Source organism: Heterodontus francisci, chromosome 3, assembly GCF_036365525.1.
Source record: "Heterodontus francisci isolate sHetFra1 chromosome 3, sHetFra1.hap1, whole genome shotgun sequence".
NCBI classification, from domain to species: domain Eukaryota; kingdom Metazoa; phylum Chordata; class Chondrichthyes; order Heterodontiformes; family Heterodontidae; genus Heterodontus; species Heterodontus francisci.
The window spans coordinates 29,757,105-29,779,364 of record NC_090373.1 but is presented as its reverse complement, the minus strand read 5'-3'; the positions used below and the strand labels follow the sequence as shown (position 1 = coordinate 29,779,364).

General features: G+C 44.4%; 1 protein-coding gene across 1 annotated transcript in view; it reads left to right on the top strand.

Annotated features, from left to right (window-relative positions):
• The window catches only part of lyst (lysosomal trafficking regulator), a 419,684-nt gene that overhangs the window by 214,301 nt on the left and 183,123 nt on the right, over positions 1 to 22,260 (top strand). The window contains 3 exon segments of the mRNA XM_068020720.1: positions 17,880 to 18,103; positions 18,870 to 18,936; positions 19,111 to 19,220. Of these exon segments, the coding sequence (XP_067876821.1) occupies positions 17,880 to 18,103; positions 18,870 to 18,936; positions 19,111 to 19,220 (401 nt within the window).

Genomic DNA, 22,260 nt, shown 5'->3' with positions numbered 1-22,260 from the left:
AGGGAGTGAGGAAAGAGATTAAAAGGCAGGATCTCAAAAGCAGTAATCTCAGGATTACTCCCAGTGCCATGTGCTTGTGAGAATAGAAGTAGAAGGAGCAATTGAACATGTGGCTGGAGAAGTGGTGTCGGAGGGAGGGCATCAGATTTCTGAGGCATTGGGACCAGTTCTGGGCGAGCCAGGACCTGTACAAGATGGATGGGTTGCACCTTAGCAGGACTGGGACTAACATCCTTGCAGCGAGATTTGCTAGTAGTGTTGGGGAAGGTTTAAACTAGATTGACAGGGGGGTGGGAACCTGAGAGAGAGCTCAGATTGGAGGGAAGGAAAACTGGTAATGGAAAGTAGAAAAGTAGTAAGTGTAATTAGAAGACAGAAGAAGTGAAGGCAAGCATCAGATAGGATCCAAATGCAGAATGCTGTAACTTGTGGGGTGCCACAAGGATCGTTCCGAGGGCTTCAACTATTTACTTTCTATATTAATGACTTGGAGTAAGGGACAGAGTGTAGTTTATCCAAATTTGCTGACAATACAAAAATAGATGGGAAGGCATGTTGTGATGAGAATACAAAGAATCTGCAAAGGGATATAGATAGGTTAAGTGAGTGGGCAAAAATTTGGTAGATGGAGTTCAAATGTGGGAACGTGTGGGGTCATCCACTTTGGTAGGAAGAATAAAAAGGCAGATTATTATTTAGATGGAGAAAAACTACAAAATACTGCAGCACAGAGGGAACTGGGTATTCATGTACATGAAACACAAAAAGTTAGCATGCAGTTGCAGCAAGTAATTAGGAAGGCAAATGGAATTTTGGCCTTTATTGCTAGGGGGTTAGAGTTTAAAAATAGGGAAGTCTTGTTATAACTGTACAAGGTGTTGATGAGGCCACACCTGGAGTACTGTGTACAGTTTTGGTCCTCGTATTTAAGGAAGGATATACTAGCTTGGACAGAGCCCTCAACCGTGTCCGGCCCATTTCCTGTACTTCTGCCCTCACCCCTTCCCCTCCCTCCCAGAACCGCGACAGGGTTCCCCTTGTCCTCACTTCCACCCATCCAGATCCAAAGGATCATCCTCCATCACATCCAGCGTGATGCCACTACCAAGCGCATCTTCCCCTCCCTTCCCCTGTCAGTATTCCGACGGGATCGTTCCTCCCGCGACACCCTCGTCCACTCCATTACCTCCACCACCTCGTCCCCTTCCCACGGCACCTTTCCCTGCAAACGCAGGAGGTGTAATACCTGCCTGTTTACCTCCTCTCTCCTCACTATCCAAGGCCCCAAACACTCCTTTCAGGTGAAGCAGAGATTTACTTGTACTTCTTTCAATTTAGTATACTGTACTCGCTGCTCACAACGTGGTCTCCTCTACATTGGGGCGACCAAATGCAGATTAGGTGACTGCTTTGCGGAACACGTGCACTCAGTCCTTAAGCATGACCCCGAGCTTCCGGTTGCTGGCCATTTCAACCCCTGCCCCCCGCGCTCATTCTCAAATCTCTGTCCTGGGATTGCTGCAGTGTTCCAGCGAACATCAACGCAAGCTCGAGGAACAGCATCTCATTTACCGATTAGACACACTACAACCTGCCGGCCTGAGCATTAAGTTCAGTAATTTCAGAACATGACGGGCCCCCCTTTTTATGTTCGGTTATTTTTTCTTTTTTATTTGATTATTTTTTTTAGTTTGTTTCTACTGTGCCTACCCACTTTCTGTTTTTTTAATGTTTGTGCTTTACAGTCTATTCACGCCCTCTCTGTACTAACACTTTGTCTTTCAACACACCATTAACAGACCGTTTGCCTTTGTTCCATGACCTTCTGGTCAGTTATTCTCTGTGACCCTCTGTCCTGTCAATACCTTCTCTTTTGTTATCTCTTGCCCCACCCCCGCTTTACTTGCTTAAAACCTTTTACATTTCTAATATCTACCAGTTCTGATGAAGGGTCACTGATCTGAAATGTTAACTCTGCTCTCTCCGCAGATGCTGCCAGACCTGATAAGTATTTCCAGCATTTCTTGTTTTTGTTTCAGATTTCCAGCATCTGCAGTATTTTGCTTTTATACTAGCATTGGAGGCAGTTCAGAAAAGGTTTACTAGGCTGATTCCTGGGATGAAGGGATTGTCTGATCAAGAACAGCTAAACAGGTTAGGCCTTTATTCATTGGAGTTTAGAAGAATGAGAGGTGATCTTATTGAAACAAACAAGATTCTAAGGGGGCTTGACAGAGTAGATGTTGAGAATATGTTTCCACTGGTGGGGGAATCTCTAACTAGGGGGCATAGTTTCAGAATAAGGGTCGCATGTTTAAAACTGAGATGCGAAGGAATTTGTTCTCTCAGAAGGTGGTGAAACTCTGAAATTCTCTACCTCACAGGGTTGTGGAGGCTAGGTCACAAAATGTATTTAAGGAGGTGGTGGATATATTTTTGTAATCTCGGGGAGTCGAGGGTTATGCGGAGCAGGCCCGAAAGAAGAGTTGAGGCCTGGGACAGATGAGCCATAATCTTATTGAATGGCGGGGCAGTCTTGAGGGGCTGAATGGCCTATTCCTGCTCCTGTTTCTTATGTTCTTATAATGTTAAAAAGACAAAGTTAAGGGCACTCTAGCTGAATGCTCACAGCATTCACAACAAGGTAGATTATTTGAAGGCACAAATAGAGGTAAATGGGTATGATTTAATTGCTATTAGAGAAGTAAGCAAGTAACATTCGCACCACGCAAGTGCCAGGCAATAACCATCTCCAACAAGAGAGAATCTAACCATCTCCCCATAACATTCAATGGCATTACAATCGCTGAATCCCCCACTATCAACATCCTGGGGGTTGCTATTAACCAAAAACTGAACTGGAGTAGCCATATAAATACCCTGGCTACAAGAGCAGGTCAGAGGTTAGGAATTGTGCAGCGAGTAACTCACCACATGATTCCCCGAAGCTTGTCCACTATCTACAAGGCACCAGTCAGGAGTGTGATGGAATGCTCTCCACTTACCTGGAGTGGTGCAGCTCCAACAGCACTCAAGAAGCTCAATACCATCCAGGACAAAGCAGCCCGCTTGATTGGCACTCCATCCACAAACATTCACTCCCTCCACCACCGACGCACAGTGGCAGCAGTGTGTACCATTTACAAGATGTACTACAGCAAGGCGCTAAGGCTCCTTCAACTGTACCTTCTAAACCTGCAACCTTTAACACCTAGAAGGAAAAGGGCAGCAAATGCATGGGAACACTACCATCTGCAAGTTCCCCTCCAAGCCACACACCATCCTGACTCGGAACTATATCGCCGTTGCTTCACTGTTGCTGGGTCAAAATTCTGAAACTCCCTTCCTGACAGCACTGTTGGTGAACCTACCTCACATGGACTGCAGCAGTTCAAGAAGGCAGCTCATCACCACCTTCTCGAGGGCAATTAGGGATGGGCAATAAATGCTGACCTAGCCAGCAACGCCCACATCCCATGAATAAATTAAAAAAGAGATGTGGTTACAGGGTGTGCAAAACTGAATATTCAAGGATATTCATTTAGGAAAGATAAGCGAAAAGGATGTGGGGTAGCTCTTAGTTAGGGATGAGTTCTGTACATTTGTGAGGGAAGATCTTCGATCAAAGGATCAAGACGTAGATTCAGTTTGGATGGAGCTAAGAAACAGCATGGGGCAGTAAACGTTGATGGGTGTTGTTTATAGGCCACCAAACAGTAGTGGTTAGGTTGGGCAAAGTATAAATCAGGAAATTAAAGGTGCATGTAACATGGATACTACAGTAATAATGGGTGACTTCAATTTACATTATAGACTGCATAACCTAATCAGCACTAATGCTGTGGAGGATGAATTCCTGGAATGTGCACGAAATGGGTTTTGGGAGCAGTAAGTTGAAGAACCAACTAGGGATTGGGCTATTTTAGATTTAGTATTATATAACGAGAAGGGACTAATTAATAACCTTGCTGTAAAGGAGTCTTTGGGAAATAGTGACCATAATATGATAGAATTTTCCATTAAGTTTGAAAGTGATATTGTTCATTCTGAAACTAAGGTCTTAAATGTGAACAAGAAAAACTGAAGGTATGAGGGGCAACTTGACTATGGTGAATTGGGGCAATACACTAAAAGATTTGACAGTTGGCAGGCAATGGATAGTATTTTTTTATTCGTGCTTGGGATGTGGGCGTTGCTGGCTAGGCCAGTATTTAAAGAAGTATTACATGGTCTACAACAAAATATGCATTCTTCTAAGACACAAAAACCCAACAGAAAAGATGGATCAACCATGGCTAGCAAATGAAGTTAAAGATTGCATTAGATCAAAGGAAATGGCCTATAAGGTTGCCAGAAAAAGTGATAAGCCTGAGGATTGGGAGCAATTTAAAATCCAGTAAAGGATCACCAAGGAACTGATAAAGAAAGGGAAAAGAGTATGTGAATGCAAGCTAGCAAGAAACATAAAGGTGGACTGTAAAAGCTTCTTTAGGTATGTGAAAAGGAAAAGATTAGCAAGGACAAATGTGGGTCCATCACAGGTGGAGACAGGAGAATTTATAATAGGGAAATGTCAGAGAAAGTAAACAATTACTTTGTGTTCGTCTTTACGGAGGAAGATGTCGAATATCTCCCTGAAATACGAGGGATCCAAAGGACTTGTGGAAATGAGAAACTGAAAGAAGTTAGTATTAATAAAGAGGTTGTACTCAATTTTTTTTTTTTTTTTTTAACAGGATTGATGGTTGATAAATCCCCTGGACCAGATGAGCTATATCCCAAATTGTTGAAGGAGGTTGCTATAGAGATAGTGGATGCATTGGTGGTTATCTTTCAAAATTCTATAGATTCTGGAAAGGTTCCTGCAGACTAGATAGTAGCAAATATAACCCCACTGTTTAAGAAATGAGGGAGAGAGAAAACATGGAATTTTCACTGAGGTTGTTGAATCTTTAGAATTCTCTACCACTGAGGGCTGTGGAAGCTCAATCATTGAACGTGTTCAAGACAGAATTCGATAGCTATCTGGATACTAATGACATCAGGGGTCTGGGGGATAGCACAGACCTGTTAGTTTGACGTCAGTAGGAGGGAAAATGTTCAAATCCATTATAAAGGATGTGATAACTAGACACTTAGAAAATAATGATTGAGCAGAGTCAGCATAGATTTATGAAAGGGAAATCATGTTTGACAAACCTGTTGGGGTTTTTTTTAGGATGTTATTTATAGCATAGAGAAAAGAGAGCCAGTGGATGTGCTGTATTTGGATTTTCAGAAGGCTTTTGATAAGGTCCCACACAGGCAGTTAGTAAACAAAATTAGAGCACACGGGTTTGGGGGTAATATACTGGTATGGACTGAGAATTGGTTAACAGACAGAAAACAGAGTAGGAATTAATGGGTCATTCTCAGGATGGCAGGCTGTTCTGAGTGGGGTACTGCAAGGATCGGTGCTGGGGCCACTTCTTCTTTGGCCTCCTTGTCTCGGGAGACAATGGGTAAGCGCCTGGAGGTGGTCAGTGGTTTGTGGAACAGCGCCTGGAGTGGCTATAAAGGCCAATACTAGAGTGACAGACTCTTCCACAGGTGCTGCAGATAAAATTGGTTGTCAGGGCTGTTACACAGTTGGCTCTCCCCTTGCGCTTCTGTCTTTTTTCCTGCCAACTGCTAAGTCTCTTCGACTCGCCACACTTTAGGCCCACCTTTATGGCTGCCCGCCAGCTCTAGTGATCGCTGGCAACTGATTCCCACGACTTGTGATCAATGTCACAAGACTTCATGTCGCGTTTGCAGACGTCTTTAAAGCGGAGACATGGACGGCCGGTGGGTCTCGCTGTACAATGTGTCCTTGGGGATCCTGCCATCTTCCATGCGGCTCACATGGCCAAGCCATCTCAAGCGCCGCTGGCTCAGTAGGGTGGATAAGCTGGGGATGTTGGCAGCCTCGAGGACTTCTGTGTTGGAGATACGGTTCTGCCACCTGATGCCAAGGATTCTCCGGAGGCGGCGAAGATGGAATGAATTGAGACGTCATTCTTGGCTGACATACATTGTCCAGGCCTCGCTGCCATAGAGCAAGGTACTGAGGACACAGGTTCGATACACTCGGACTTTTGTGTTCCGTGTCAGTGCGCCATTTTCCCCCACACTCTTGGCCAGTCTGGACATAGCAGTGGAAGCCTTTCCCATGCGCTTGTTGATTTCTGCATCGAGAGACATGTTACTGGTGATAGTTGAGCCTAGGTAGGTGAACTCTTGAATCACTTTCAGAGCGTGGTCGCCGATATTGATGGATGGAGCATTTGTGACGTCCTGTCCAATGATGTCCGTTTTCTTGAGGCTGATAGTTAGGCCAAATTCGTTGCAGGCAGCCACAAACCTGTCGATGAGTCTGTGCAGACACTCTTCAGTGTGAGATGTTAATGCAGCATCGTCGGCAAAGAGGAGTTGCCTGATGAGGACTTTGCTTACTTTGGTCTTCGCTCTTAGACGGGCAAGGTTGAACAACCTGATCTTGTGTGGAGGAAGATTCCTTCTTCTGAAGACTTGAACGCATGTGGGAGCAGCAGGGAGAAGAAAATCCCAAACAGTGTGAGTGTGTACCTATCATAATGTCTGCATCACCAATTCGTTCTTTCACACTAAACCCTGTCACCGGGTTTCTTGGAGGCACCCAAGATCACGTCGTTGGCACCAGCTGGGCCTCATCGTCACAAGGCGAGCGTCCTTAAACAGTGTTCAAATCACACGCAGCTTCTACAGTGCGGACTGCGACACCGACCACTCCCTGGTGTGCAGCAAGGTTAGACTCAAACCAAAGAAGCTGCATCACTCCAAGCAGAAGGGCCACCCACGCATCAACACGAGCAGAACTTCTTATCCACAGCTGTTACAAAAATTTCTAAATTCACTTGAAAAAGCCCTTCAAAACACTCCCACAGGGGATGCAGAGACCAAGTGGACCCACATCAGAGACGCCATCTATGAGTCAGCTCTGACCATCTATGGCAAACGTGTGAAGTGGAATACAGACTGGTTTCAATCTCACTTTGAAGAGCTGGAACCTGTCATAGCCGCTAAGCGCATTGCACTGATGAACTATAAGAAAGCCCCCAGCGAGTTAACATCCGTAGCACTTAAAACAGCCAGAAGCGCTGCACAAAGAACTGCCAGGCGCTGCGCAAATGACTACTGGCAACACCTATGCAGTCATATTCAGCTGGCCTCAGACACCAGAAACATCAGAAGAATATATGATGGCATTAAGAGAGCTTTTGGGCCAACCATCAAGAAGATTGCCACCGCCCCCCCCCCCCCCCCCCCCCTCAAATCTAAACCAGGGGACACAATCACTGACCAACGCAAGCAAATGGACCGCTGGATTGAGCACTACCTAGAACTGTACTCCAGGGAGAATGTTGTCACCGAGACCGCCCTCAATGCAGCCCAGCCTCTGCCAGTCATGGATGAGCTGGACGTACAGCCAACAAAATCAGAACTCAGTGATGCCATTGATTCTCTAGCCAGCGGAAAAGACCCTGGAAAGGACAACATTACCCCTGAAATAATCAAGAGTGCTAAGCCTGCTATACTCTCAGCACTCTGCGAACTGCTTTGCCTGTGCTGGGACGAGGGAGCAGTACCACAGGACATGCGCGATGCCAATATCATCACCCTCTATAAAAACGAGGGTGACCGCGGTGACTGCAACAACTACCGTGGAATCTCCCTGCTCAGCATAGTGGGGAAAGTCTTCACTCGAGTCGCTTTAAACAGGCTCCAGAAGCTGGCCGAGCGTGTCTACCCTGAGGCATAGTGTGGCTTTCAAACAGAGAGATCGACCATCGACATGCTGTTCTCCCTTCGTCGGCTACAGGAGAAATGCCGTGAACAACAGATGCCCCTCTACATTGCTTTCATTGATCTCACCAAAGCCTTTGACCTCCGTCAGCAGACGTGGTCTCTTCAGACTACTAGAAAAGATCAGATGTCCACCAAAGCTACTAAGTATCATCACCTCATTCCATGACAGTATGAAAGGCACAATTCAGCATAACTATCCTGAGTGGCGTGAAACAGGGCTGCGTTCTCGCACCCACACTGTTTGGGATTTTCATCTCCCTGCTGCTCTCTCATGCTGGGGCCACAGCTGTTCACAATCTATATCGATGATCTGGATGTGGGGGCCAAATATTTCCAAATTTGCTGATGACACAAAACTAGGTGGGAATGTAAGTTGTGAGGAGGATGCAAGGAGGCTTCAAGGGGCCTTGGGCAGGTGAAGTGAATGGACAAGAGCATGGCAGATGGAACATATTGTGGGGAATAAGTGTGAAGTTATCCATTTTATTAGAGAAAATCGAAATGCAGAATATTTCTTAAATGGTGAGAGGTTGGGAAGTGTTGATTGCCGAAAGGACCTGGGTGTCCTGGTTCATGAGTCACTAAAAGCAAGCAAACAATTAAGTTGGCAAATGTAATGTTGGCCTTCGTCACAAAGGGGTTTTGAGTATAGCATTAAAGAAGTCTTGCTGCAATTGTCTAGAGCCTGGGTGAGACCGGACCTGGAGTATTGTGTACAGTTCTGGTTGCCTCATCGAAGGAAGGATGTACTTGCCATAGAGGGAGTGCAGCAGAGGTTCACCAGACTAATCCCTGGAATGGCGGGATTGTCTTAGGAGGAGATATTGAGGAAACCGGGCCTGCATTCTGCAGAGTTTCGAAGAATGAGAACTGATCTCATTGAAACTTACAAAATTCTTACAGGGTGTGGCAGGGTGGCTGTAGATAGGATGTTTCCCCTGGCTGGTGAGTCTAGAACCAGGGAACATAATCTCAGAATAAAGGGTAGGCCATTTAACACTGAGGTGAGGAGGAATTTCTTCACTCAGAGATTGTTGAATCTTTAGAATTCTCGACCACAGAGGGCTGTGGAAGCCCAATCATTGAGCATGCTCAAGACAGAATTCGATAGCTATCTGGATTTTTATCTCTGTCACACAGTTTGAATATACAAAGGCCAAGTCTTTTAACCTTCGGTGGTCATTTTGGAGCACATTGTTCACTTTTTAAAAGTGTTACGACCAGGTAAGGAAGGTGTCTAGGGGTCCCTGGCAGCCTTCACCTGGTCTTAAAGTAACAGCGTTTAATTTAGACACACCGTGTTTTAAGCTCCCCCTTGGTGGGTAGGCGGTGGCATGGTGGTATTATCACTGGACTAGTAACCCAAAGACCCAGGGTTTTTCTCTGGGGACATGGGTTCAAATCCCACCACAGCAGAAGGTGGAATTTGAATTTAATTAATAAATCTGGAATTAAAAGTAGTCGAATGATGGCCATGAAACCATTGTCGATTGTTGTAAAAACCCATCTGGTTCACTAATGTCCTTTAGGGAAGGAGATCTGCTGTCCTTACCTGGTCTGGCCTACATGTGACTCCAGACCCACAGCAATGTGGTTAACTCTTACATACCCTCTGAAATGGCCTAGGATGCCACTCAGTTGTACCTAACCACTACGAAGTTAATAAAAAGGAATGAAACCGGACGGACCACCCGGCATTGACCTAGGCACCGGAAACTACAACGGCAAATCCAGCCCTGTCAACCCTGCAATGTCCTCCTTACTAACATCTGGGGGCTTGTGCCAATGTTGGGAGAGCTGTCCCACAGACTAGTCAAGCAACAGACTAGTCAAGCAACAGTCTGACAGAGCCATGCTCACGGAATCATACCTCACAGACAATGTCCCAGACACTGCAATCACTATCCCTGGGTATGTCCTGTCCCACAGGCAGGACAGACCCAGCAGAGGTGGTTGCACAGTGGTATCCAGTAGGGAGGGAGTTGCCCTGGGAGTCCTCAACATCGACTCCGGACCCCGTGAAGTCTCATGGCATCAGGTCAAATATGGGCAAGGTAACCTCCTACTGGTTGCCACCTACCGCCCTCCCTCAGCTGATGACTCAGTACTCCACCATGTTGAACACCACTTGGAGGAAGCACTGAGGGTGGCAAGGGTACAAAATGTACTCTTCCATCAAGAGTGGCTCGGTAGCACCACTACTGACCGAGCTGGCCGAGTCCTAAAGGACATAGCTGCTAGACTGGGTCTGCGGCAGGTGGTGGGGGAACCAACATGAGGGAAAAACATACTTGACCTCGTCCTCACCAATCTGCCTGCTGCAGATGCTTCTGTCCATGACCGTATCGGTAGGAGTGACCACCGCACAATCCTTGTGGAGACGAAATCCCGCCTTCACATTGAGGATACCGTCCATCGTGTTGTGTGGCACTATCACCGTGCTAAATGGGATAGATTTCGAACAGATCTAGCAAATAAAACTGGGCATCCATGAGGCGCTGTGGGCCATCAGAGGCAGCAGAATTGTACTCAACCACAATCTGTAACCTTTTGGCCCGGCATATCCCCCACTCTACCATTACCATCAAGCCTGGAGACCAACCCTGGTTCAATGAAGAGTGCTGGAGGGCATGCCAGGAGCAGCACCAGGCATCCCTCAAAATGAGGTGTCAACCTGGTGAAGCTACAACGCAGGACTATCTGCGTGCCAAACTGCGTAAGCAGCATGCAATAGACAGAGCTAAGCGATCCCATAACCAACGGATCAGATCTAAGCTCTGCAGTCCTGCCACATCCAGCTGTGAATGGTGGTGGACAATTAAACAACTAACTGGAGGAGGTGGGTCCACAAATATCCCCATCCCCAATGATGGGGGAGCCCAGCACATCAGTGCGAAAGATTAGGCTGAAGCATTTGCAACAATCTTCAGCCAGAAGTGCCGAGTTGGTGATCCATCTCTGCCTCCTCCTTAAGTACCCAGATGCCAGACTTCAGCCAATTCGATTCACTCCACGTGATATCAAGAAACGACTGAAGGAACAGGATACTGCAAAAGCTATGGGCCCTGACAATATTCAGGCAATAGTACTGAAGACCTGTGCTCCAGAACTTGCCGCGCCCCTAACCAAGCTGTTTGAGTACAGCTACAACACTGGCATCTACCCTGCAATGTGGAAAATTGCCCAGGTATGTCCTGTACACAAAAAGCAGGACAAATCCAACCTGGCCAATTACCACCCCATCAGCCCACTCTCAATCATCAGTAAAGTGATGGAAGGTGTCATCAACAGTGCCATCAAGCGGCACTTGCTTAGCAATAACCTGTTCACTGACGCTCACTTTGGGTTCCGCCAGGGCCACTCAGCTCCTGACCTCATTACAGCCTTAGTTCAAACATGGACAAAAGGCCTGAACTCAAGAGGTGAGGTGAGAGTGACTGCCCTTGACATCAAGGCAGCATCTGACTAAATATGGCATCAAGGAGCCCTAGCAAAACTGAGGTCAATGGGAATCGGGGAAAACCCTCCGCTGGCTGGAGTCATACCGAGTGCAAAGGAAGATGATTGTGGTTGTTGGAGGTCAATCATCTGAGCTCCAGGACATCACTGCTGGAGTTCCTCAGGGTAGTGTCCTAGGCCCAACCATCTTCAACTGCTTCATCAATGACCTTCCTTCAATCATAAGGTCAGAAGTGGGGATGTTCGCGGATGATTACACAAGGTTCAGCACCATTCGTGACTCCTCAGATACTGAAGCAGTCCGTGTAGAAATGCAGCAAGACCTGGACAATATCCAGGTTTGGGCTGATAAGTGACAAGTAATATTCGCGCCACACAAGTGCCAGGCAATAACCATCTCCAACAAAAGAGAATCTAACCATCTCCCCCTGACATTCAACAGCATTACCATCGCTGAATCCCCCACTATCAACATCCTAGGGGTTACCATTGACCAGAAACTGAACTGGAGTAGCCATATAAATACCGTGGCTACAAGAACAGGTCAGAGGCTAGGAATCCTGAGGCGAGTAACTCACCTCCTGACTCCCCAAAGCCTGTCCACCATCTACAAGGCACAAGTCAGGAGTGTGATGGAATACTCTCCACTTGCCTGGATGGGTGCAGCTCCAACTGCACTCAAGAAGCTCGACACCATCCAGGACAAAGCAGCCCACTTGATTGGCACCCCATCTACATACATTCACTCCTTCCACCACCGACGCACAATGGCAGCCGTGTGTGCCATCTACAAGATGCACTGCAGCAATGCACCAAGGCTCCTTAGACAGCACCTTCCAAACCTGCGATCGCGAAGGACAAGGGCAGCAAATACATGGGAACACCGCCATCTGCAAGTTCCCCTCCAAGTCACACACCATCCTGACTTGGAACTATATGGCCGTTCCTTCACTGTCGCTGGATCAAAATCCTGGAACTCCCTTCCTAACAGCACTGTGGGTATACCTACCCCAAATGGACTGCAGCGTTTCAAGAAGGCAGCTCACCACCACCTACTCGAGGGCAATTAGGGATGGGCAATAAATGCTGGCCTGGCCAGCATCGCCCACATCCCATGAATGAATAATAAAAAAAATCATTGTTCACCGCTTTTCAATTATAAGGCAAAGAAACCAGCACCAACGGGCTTTCTTTGCTTTCAAGAAGAAAAGTTGAAATTTATTAAACTTGAACTTAAACTCTAATTTGGTTGATGCCGACGGATACATGACACACCCACGCTCGCATGCATATGCGATACACACATGCAAATAGAGACAGAAAAGAGCAGAAGAAAGATAGTGGAAAAGTTTGAGGCAATATCTGAAGAGGTTTTGTTAAGGTTCTTCGAGCTCACTGTAGAGTCCTTGATTGTAGGTAGATCTTTTTTTTCGTTGGGGCCCAGTATTCTTCTTGAACCTTGTTCGCTGTAGGAGACTTTTCTCTCTTGGGGCTCATGTGTCTTCAGTGGATTCAAAGGCTTGTGAGAAAGAGATGGGAGCAGACAGGAGAAATCTTCTCAGTCCAGGCGCAGTAGTCTTTGAGTTCAAACTGTTTGTACAATTCAGAAAACCCCAGGTTGCCCAGCAGGTTCACCATGTGACCAACTGGCCTGACCATGTCATGGATTGTATCACCTTAGCAGTCTGTGGCATGCCCCTCTTGCACACAATACCTGGTGGTCAAGGTCTATTGTTGGTTGAATGTGTCAGGGAATGATTCTTTGTCCTTCCAATCACTGTTTGTTAATATGCAAATGTCTTTTCCAGCCACGGCTGATCTGTTTAACCAGTCCTTTTTTCACTCCAGTAACAGTTTAAAATCAATGTTCATGACAAAAATTAATTCTTGCCAGGTGGGGGCCTAGCATGACAAAAGAAAGGTCCATTTTTGAAAAGGCAAAGTCAATTTTCATAACTCTTCAGTTTTAGACCATAATTTTCATCGTTGCTCTTCTTGTACATGTGGCACTTGTTTCAGCCTATGTTATTGCCAGGATCAGATATTAAGTACATGTAGGTGTGTTCTTTACATTGATACAAGTGACTTCCTCCATGCTATTGTGTGTTGATTTCTACTTCACAAGCATTTTCCACAAGCTGTGCTAAAGATTTCATATTCTTCTTTGACTGGAATATGCACTACTTTTCCAAGCAGCCAATTTATATAATGGCTCTGGACAATGCCTTTGAAGATGTCTGTCTAGAATGTCACCAATGAAATAAACCTCAACTGGCAACATGGACATTATTTATATTTGGTGACGTAGCTGCTGCTTTGTTTTTTCTTGTATGTTTCTTTGTCTTATGTACTTTTCTTGCAACATGCCTCTAATTCCTATTCTTGTGTTGTTTTTTTCTCATTGTGTTTCTTTTTGATGTTGGGTAAGAGGTGTTTGGTGTGTGAGGAAAAGGGCTGTTTAGGGCTGCACGAGAAATTTTCCATGGCTTGTGCAGAGGAAATGTGGGTTGCAGAAGTTATGGGTTGTGTGAATATCTTGTGCTGTGTACCAGGGGATGGGAGCACAAAATCCCCAGCAGTTTCCCAGTATCCAACTGGACCATATTTGGGCTCAGCCGCAACCAGTCGATAGGCAGCCTGACTCTGATAGTGACTACCACTAAAGGGGAAGATTGTGTGAGCAGCCAACACACCATGTACTGGAAGCCTCACCTTATCAAATACATGAAGATGGCATGTCAATAATGTTCAGCAAGCCTGCATATGGAGTAGCCCTTGTGTTTAATAGTGTGCCGTTGTGGCAATTATGTTAGTGAACACCTTTTGGTTTATTCAGTGATGCTATGAGATTGAGTAAGACTTTAGTGGCTGTTACCTCTATCATGAGTACATGTTATGGTTGAAGTGGTACTATCTCTAGCATGGTTCACCTGTGACCTCATTGTTATCCTTACTGGCTATTTTCTCATTACTTGTTTGTGTTGGCATTGCCCATCATCTAACAGCTGAGGTCTGTTTACTTGCATGTTCAGGTTTTATGCCATGTGCTGTGACCCTCAAGCCATGTTCACATCATGTAATTCCCTAACCCATAGACTCATTGGGAAATGCATCGTCATCTGTTCCTGGTAGCCTCGAAGAACCTGATGGGGAAAAATAGGTGGGTCAAGCAAATGCTTGAAGGTGGGTGTAAGCAAAATTTTCAAGTATTGTAGCCAAGAGTTAATGGTTAAATAAAATTTTTAACTCTTGAACTTGGAGTCTTGATTAGGAAACTGCAGAAAGGGAGAAGTTTTCAAGAATTGGCACCAGGGCTTGGAATCTGCAGTGAGGGGAAAAATTTGCAAGCGGGCAGCAGTTTGCAAGATGGGGGTGAGGAGGAAGAAGCACATAGAGTTGAAGTTTTCAGTAATCAAGAATTGAGCTTGGGAGCCAGAACCTATGAGCAGGAAGGCAAAAAAGTTTTCAAAGCATTGGGCTGGGCTGAGCTAAATTGCAGGTAAAAATATTTGGTGAGGAAACCGTAAGGAGGGAATATTCTGTCGTCAATTTTTGGGAAAGGTGAGTTTTGAAGAAGTTGATGGAAGTGGAAGTACCTGGAGTTTAGGTGAGTATGAGAATTTGGACCAGGGCTGCAGACTGACAGGAAATGAAAATTTTATAAACTCTTTCAAAAAGAAAGAGGGAAACACTGAGTTTAGTTTATGTGCAAACATATGTTTGACTTGAAGATTTTAAGTCAGAAAATACCTCAGTCTTGGAACTTACGTAGGCAGCATTCTAATATATAGCAGCTCAACACCATTTTTCACACATCATAAGCAGTTCCCCACATGTGTAACAAATTGACAACTAATCTTAATGTAACCAATATAGTGTGGAACAACAATGAAGTAGCCTGAGAGAGAGAGGTTTTCAGAAATGGAAAGCTCGAGGGTGAAAAGAGATTGATCATGCCCTTAAGTGGTGTGTTGAAAAGAAGATTGATATTGATTCATGTGGGAGCTGCAAGTTTTCATATGTACTAGCAGTGCTCAGTTGGATTAAGGAGTGATTAAGAGGAGCAGAAGAAGCAAAAACATAATATGTAATGAGAGGGGTGAGTGCACGAGAAGAGATCAGAGAAAAACATCCTAAAAGGGAGAGAGAGAAGGGTAATGAAAGAAAAGGCTTTCATTTATATAGTGCATTTCATGGCCTTGAGATGTCCCAAAATGCTTCATAGCCAATTTGTACACAGCAAGGTCCCACAAACAACTGAGATTAATTTTAGTTGGGTTGGTTGAGGGATAAGTTCTGACCTGGGGAATTCACTTACTCTTCAAATAGTCCTGTGGGATTTCTCACTCCCACCTTAGACTGAGGCCCTGTTTGCCCTCTAACGTCTCTCCGAAATGTGGCACCTCCAATAGTGCAGCACTCCCTTATTTCTGCAATAAGGTGTTAGCCTAATTTATGTGTTCAAGTCTGTGGCGTGGAGCTTGAAAACACAACCTTCAGACTCAATCGAGAGTGTTAGCACTCGGCCACAGCTAGCAGCTTAACTTGGTTGTGGGTTAAGAGAAGTAAGAAACTATATATTCCACGAGTCTAGGTCTGAGACAGTAAAAGCATTACAGGAATCTGTGAAATGTATTAAACCACAGGCAATGATGCACCACTGAAACTCCCATTTGTTCTATAAAGATAGAAATTAGTTATCACTGCACAAGAAGGTGGAGATGATCATGTTGCAGATTAAAGGAGTAGCTTGAAGAGTGTGCAGGTTTAGTTGCTCAGTAACTAATGCTTGAAGTTGATCTATTTTTGTTCCCTTTTTGACTATCCTTTTGTTAGTTGAATTTTTTTTCATGAGCTAATGAGTACTTTTTAAAGGCAGGAAAGGAAGAACGAAAGAAAATTAATATCCTAACTTAGATTGGATCGAAGGAGCTGTTTCTTTTGTTAGAGTAACATAAGCTGTCATGAGTGCTGCCAGTGTTTCGGTTTATAAGGAAAGCAACAGTAAAATAAAAGGAGGTAAACAAATGCATAAATTATCAAAGTTCTAAAAATTTTTACTACTACTGGAAAAGGGAACCAAAAGATTGACCTAGAAAAGGAGAGCGAATGAATGAAACGGAAAGGAGATCGATTTGATTTTTAATGAACAGCAATCATTCATTGTATACATAAGGTAGCCACTTGTAGTTTAGCCACCTAATGTTTCTCTTTGTGTGGCAGTAGATATTTGTGTGTAAATTCAGCCTCAACAACAAATGGCTAAATCACAAGTCTCAAAGAAATGAGATCAGACTGGCAGTGGACAAAGAGGGATTTGTGTAATTCTTTCTGGAACCACAGTTAACTGTGAGCCATAACGAGTCTCTTGGTGTTTTAATCTCCACATCAGTAACTAGTTCAATCATGTTTCTGTTTCTATTACATATGTTTTTAATTACACAAACCTGTCCAAAATGCTCCTAGCATTAATATAAGATATGTTTAAATCTTACCATTCTACTTTATTATTTCTCCTTTTTTGCCCTTTATTCTTTTTCTTTCAATTTTTCCATGTAGTTCAAGCATCTCTTTAGTATTAAGGGACTCTCCATACAAGAGTATAAAAATACAAATAAGATAATCTTCTGTACTGGTGATTCTACCTGCTGTTACCTGGTTAACATGCATCCCATTCTCCTGCTTTACCCCAAAACTCCAATAACCTATATGTCCCACACATTCTGATTTGTCTTGTTTATTATCTCCCTTTCAGCATAATTCATATGAAGTTGAAAGGTGTTACAAAAATAGGTTTTTAATTATTCTCTCAACTGTATTTGGCAATTTTGTAATTTTAAGCTCTCCAATTTAGATTTTTTGTTTTAACTGTAAAAGCAGCAAATGGGGCGAGGAGGACAAGAGAGATAATGCACCACAGGCATGTGATGTCATTTGTGACTTTGGCAAGGTTAATTTTGGTGATGGGTGTTGAACAGATACAAGACTGGAGAGGTTTTAATGGAATTTTGTGAAATATTGCCATGGAACTGATGTGCTCAAGGACCTTGGAAAGTCAAAAGGCAATTGAAAGTGGGGTAGGCAGTTGGAGAGAGATGCTGGGATGCGAGTGAAATTTTGCAGAGAAAATAGTGACAGCAGTTTTGAAAGGGAAAGAGAAGGGACCTGAGGATGGGAAACTGTTGATGATCAGCCAGCATAGGAAGATTTCACTGAATGACAGGTGTTAAAATGGTTGTTGCAGCTGTTTGATGAAAGTGCCCCACTTTTTCTTCCCCAAAGTGAATTATGGGTGGAATTTAATTGGTAATATTGATTTTGACTTGTCACCTTACATAGATAATTTTAGCTGAAAGGGTTTTTTGGAAAGGTCTGTGTTTATTCATGTACAGCTTTTCATTTTGGGTTTAGATAAATCCATTTCTTATCCACTTTAAACCATGATATGAATTGTGCAGCATGTCATTTTGTTATGACTTTACTTCTAATCTCAGCAAATGTATGTTGAAGAAAAATACAAAATGTGTAACGCTTTTCTTTTCTCTCTGATACAGATGTGAAACCAGAACCCTCATCCTTAGCTCAGTCATCTAGTTATCTCTGTAATACTGCTGACGGTACTGCACAGAGAGAATTGATATACCCTGAGATCTGTATGTTGGAACTTACCCTGCTGTCTGTTGGCAATCCCAGCCTTGATGTCCTAACCCATGTCTTCAGGTGTCTGCTTGAGGTTGTTCAGCACAGTGAAAAAAATGCAACATCCATTTACCAGCAGGTAAAACATTAACAAATAATGTGTGTGTTAGTAAAAAAGATAGGAGTTTATACGCAATCTAATTCTGTTAGCATATGACTTTGATTTAACAGGGGTTGACTAGTCTATATATTTGCTGTTCTGCTGTCGCATAACCTGGGACTGAAAGTGCTCCCTCGTTGCTCCACTTCAGTGGACACTAGTTTAGAACATACAGTCCTTCATAGAATTTGCAGTACTGAAACAGGTCATTCAGCCCAACTGGTCTGTGCTTGTGTTAATGTTCTACACAAATCTCCCACCTGACTTTATTTCACCCTATCAGCATATCTTTCTACTGCTTTCTATAAAATTCATGAAAAATTGTCAGATACAAGGGAAGAGAATTCAGACCTGGAAAGATTCGGTCTAAAGTACTCCTCCCACAGGCACTTTATTTGAAACTTCTTTATAGTTTTTCCTGTCTGGGAGGGAAAGAATATCACCCATTTGTGAAAGCATATAGCTGGAACTGACAGGCTGGGCCTGCAGGCTGCAGAGGGATACACTTGGATCTCTATGTAGGATGTCCATCCCCCATTACTTTGAGTAGGATTGCTAGCCTTTGCAGTCATGTTTGTCAGTCCTTGATTCAGTTCACTTCTGTGTCGGGTAGAACTCGAGCTGTCCTAGTGTCAAAAGTATAAAAATTGCCAAGAAAGTCTGTCTTATGCGTGTTTAATGTAAAACTGTCTGCATTCATTATATTTTCTTTTATTTTTCATTTTACGATATTTTTTCATTTCAGGGAGCTGTAAAAACAATCATGGGAGGTTTCCAGAATATTTTCAGTCAGGCTGAGGTGACTTTTGAGGGTATGTGCAAACTTTCTTTTGCTTGAGGTCCTAATTGTCAATGAATAGCTTGTAGTGTACGAGTGATCTATAGCAATCTGCAAATTCTGTTCTGTGCATAAATGTGATCATTATTAAATTATCAGTTAATTATGAATTCCAAGATCCTGTAACCATCTGCCTTTGTTTATGCAGAGTGCCAGGCAGTGCTTGTGGAATTATTGGTTACTTTAATCAGCTCCAGGTTGTCAGCGGAAGAGTTGACTCTTTTTCTGAGACTATTTTTAGAGAAGACCCCTCCAACTGTGAGTAACTAATCTGCATTGTTTTAATGAAAATGCTTTTCAAAGATGATAACAGCAGTGAGGCCAAATAAGAGGGCAAAGCAGAGATTTAGTTTGCCGATAGCAAGTCAGTTAACCTTGTGTTACAACCCAGGCAGGAGGAGTGCACTGTTAATTCAGTTCCACTTCTCCACGGGTCACAGCATATCAATAAATTTTCTGACCTACCGAAAAACAGCCACTTACGTGCTCTATTTGTCCCCCAGAATAAAGCACACCAACCAGGTTTCTTTAATCAACAACAAAATTAACTATTTATTATAAAAACAAGTCTTAACCAATAATGAGATAACTGTATATACGAAAAGCTCCTTATTTCCCTAGCCCTCATGCACACACAAATACATTCAAAAAAGCCGGTTAACTGGGGGAAAGGATTTTTGCTTTACAGCTATTTCATAGGAATGAAAGGAGTAATAAAGTAACTCAGGTTGTCACGTTCTGGTAGGAAGTTCTTCAGTTTGGTGAGGTGTCCCAGAGTCGAATAGTCGGATGCCATTCGAATTCTCTCCAGGTGACGTTGATGAACAGTCTGTGATGGGTAGGCGTTCAAGGCAATTCAACTGCAGCAGGCTTCACGTAGGTCTTACATCAGGGCTGTAGCAACAGGTCTTCTTAGGTTTTACAGCATCAGGTTAGCAGTAGCAGATTTCTTCAGATTTCAGGATTTCTTAAAAAAAAACAGGAGGCAACAAGAATGACTTGTTACAGGGATTCTTCAGAGACAGGAGGCAATAGGAATCTGCCACCTTTGAAATACAGGGTTTCTTTTCAAGAGATGCAAGTTTCCTTTACAGAGGGAGATGACACTTTTCCTGGGTCTTCCTCTCTGATCTCCAGGTAGGCCAGAACCAAATTTCAAATGCCTGCTCTTTGTCCAACTCATTGTTTTTTTTAAGCCAAAGTGAAAACAAAACCTTCCTGAACAGTTCACATGTCCAGAAATAGAAGCTGGAATTTTACGCCGCCCCAGCAGGTCGGATGGTGGCGTGGAGGCAGCGTAAAATTGAGTGGCAGGCTCCGGGAGGCCTAACCGCCCCGGTTCCGCCTCCAACCAAGTTTACGGAGGTCCGGCGGGAGGGTGAGAAGCGGCCCGTCTGCCCGAGGCCAATCAAGACCCTTAAGTGGCCACTTAAGGGCCCTCGCCCGCCTCCACAGGTATTTTACCTGTGGCAAGCGGGTGTGCCAGGGACGTGAAAGGCCACCCAGCTATAGCTGCCGGCCCCTCCACACCCGGGGGTGGGGGGGCCTGACAGTCGGGCACAGGGTGCCCGATTGAGGGCCGCCCCCACCTCCCAACCCAACCCCGGGATCCAAGACGCCCCCCTCCCCACGAACGCCCGCCCTAACCTTACCAGGGCACGACCGTTTCCCCTGGTGAGGCTGCCCGAACTTACCTTCCCGGTTCCATTGCGTCCTCTTTGGTCAGCTGGGCTGCAGTCTCAGCAGTGGCCACCGCTCCTGGTGGTGCTGCTGAGACTAATAGCTGCCGGCCCGCTGATTGGTCAGCAGCTCACAAAAGTGGGACCTCCTCCCTCAAGTGGGTGGAAGTCCCGCCTCGGGCCAATTAAAGCCTGGGGATCCGTAAAATACGGGACGGATCCCCAGGCTGGGCGGGAGCGGGATCGGCTCTGACATTTACGTCGGAGTCTGGCTCCCGTCTGCCCATCGTAAAATTCCGGCCAGAGTCTCCCTTGCCATTCAAAGTGTTGCTCTGAGGAGGTCAAACCACTTGCTGGTTTCCTTGCAATTGCCTGCTTTCCTGTCCATTTATATAAGTTCAAAACATCCACAAATTTGAGCTATTTGCAGATGTCAATTTCCACTGAGAAATCCCTTTGTCAGTTTTTTAAAACACACCGAATTCGAAGTTTTTAATACAAAGACAAAAAACTTGTAACACTTATGAAGAATTTCCAAGTGAATCCAAAGGAAATCCCTAGTGGCATGAATTGTATTCACAATGACTTCAATACTAACCATGAAATACATGAAAAGTGCAAACCTTCAAATCGCAAAACATTCTGGTGGTCACAGTTTTGCAGGAGAGGTGATGGGGAAGCTGGCAACTATTTTCATAGTTTTCACTGACTATTCAGGGCTATGATCTTTGAGGATGTTATACGTATGAAAGATTTGACTTTTGCGGTTCACTTGCTTTCTGCTGTGGGACTCCTCTTGGTTCTCCAGGATGTTGTCAATAGGTTAATTGCGTGTAGATGCAGACTGGCCATTTGATAATTGACCGTGTTACCAACATGGTCAGCCAGGCTTCAGAAACTTAGGCAGGTAGCCTAAGTCAGTGCACATCAAGCTCTGTGGCCAATTGGCAGTTTTATTTGTTGGAAGTACTCCTGTAAAGCCATAACACCGTTGAAGGCACTGTGGCTCCTACACTTTGTTCAGAAAGAATGAGTGTGAGGGGATTCACTTGATGAATTTATTACCTAGTTTAAAAGCAAAATACAGCAGATGCTGGAAATCTGAAATAAAAACAAGAAATGCTGGAAATACTCAGCAGGCCCGGCAGCATCTGTGGAGAGAGAAGCAGAGTTGATGTTTCAGTTCAGTGACCCTTCATCATAACTGGCAAATATTAGAAATGTAAAAGGTTTTAAGCAAGTAAAGCAGGGGGTGGGGCAAGAGATAACAAAAGAGGTGTTGATAGGACAAGGTCACAAAGAATAACTGACCAGAAGGTCATGGAGCGAAGGCAAAAGGTATGTTAATGGTGTGGTGAAAGACAACAAGCGTTACTACAGAGACGGTGTCAATTGACAGTAAAACCTTTTACATTTCTAATATTTGCAGCATTTCTTGTTTCTATTACCTAGTTTGTTTGGAATAGGTACTGCTTCTCTATTCAAGCTAGGAGAACCTCTATCATGAGATAAAGTAAAAATCTAAACTGGAAAACCCATCAAAATACCATCAGGACTGTATAATGGAATCTGACTGATATATGAATAAGTATACAGTCCATCCACCTGTGCAGAAATAC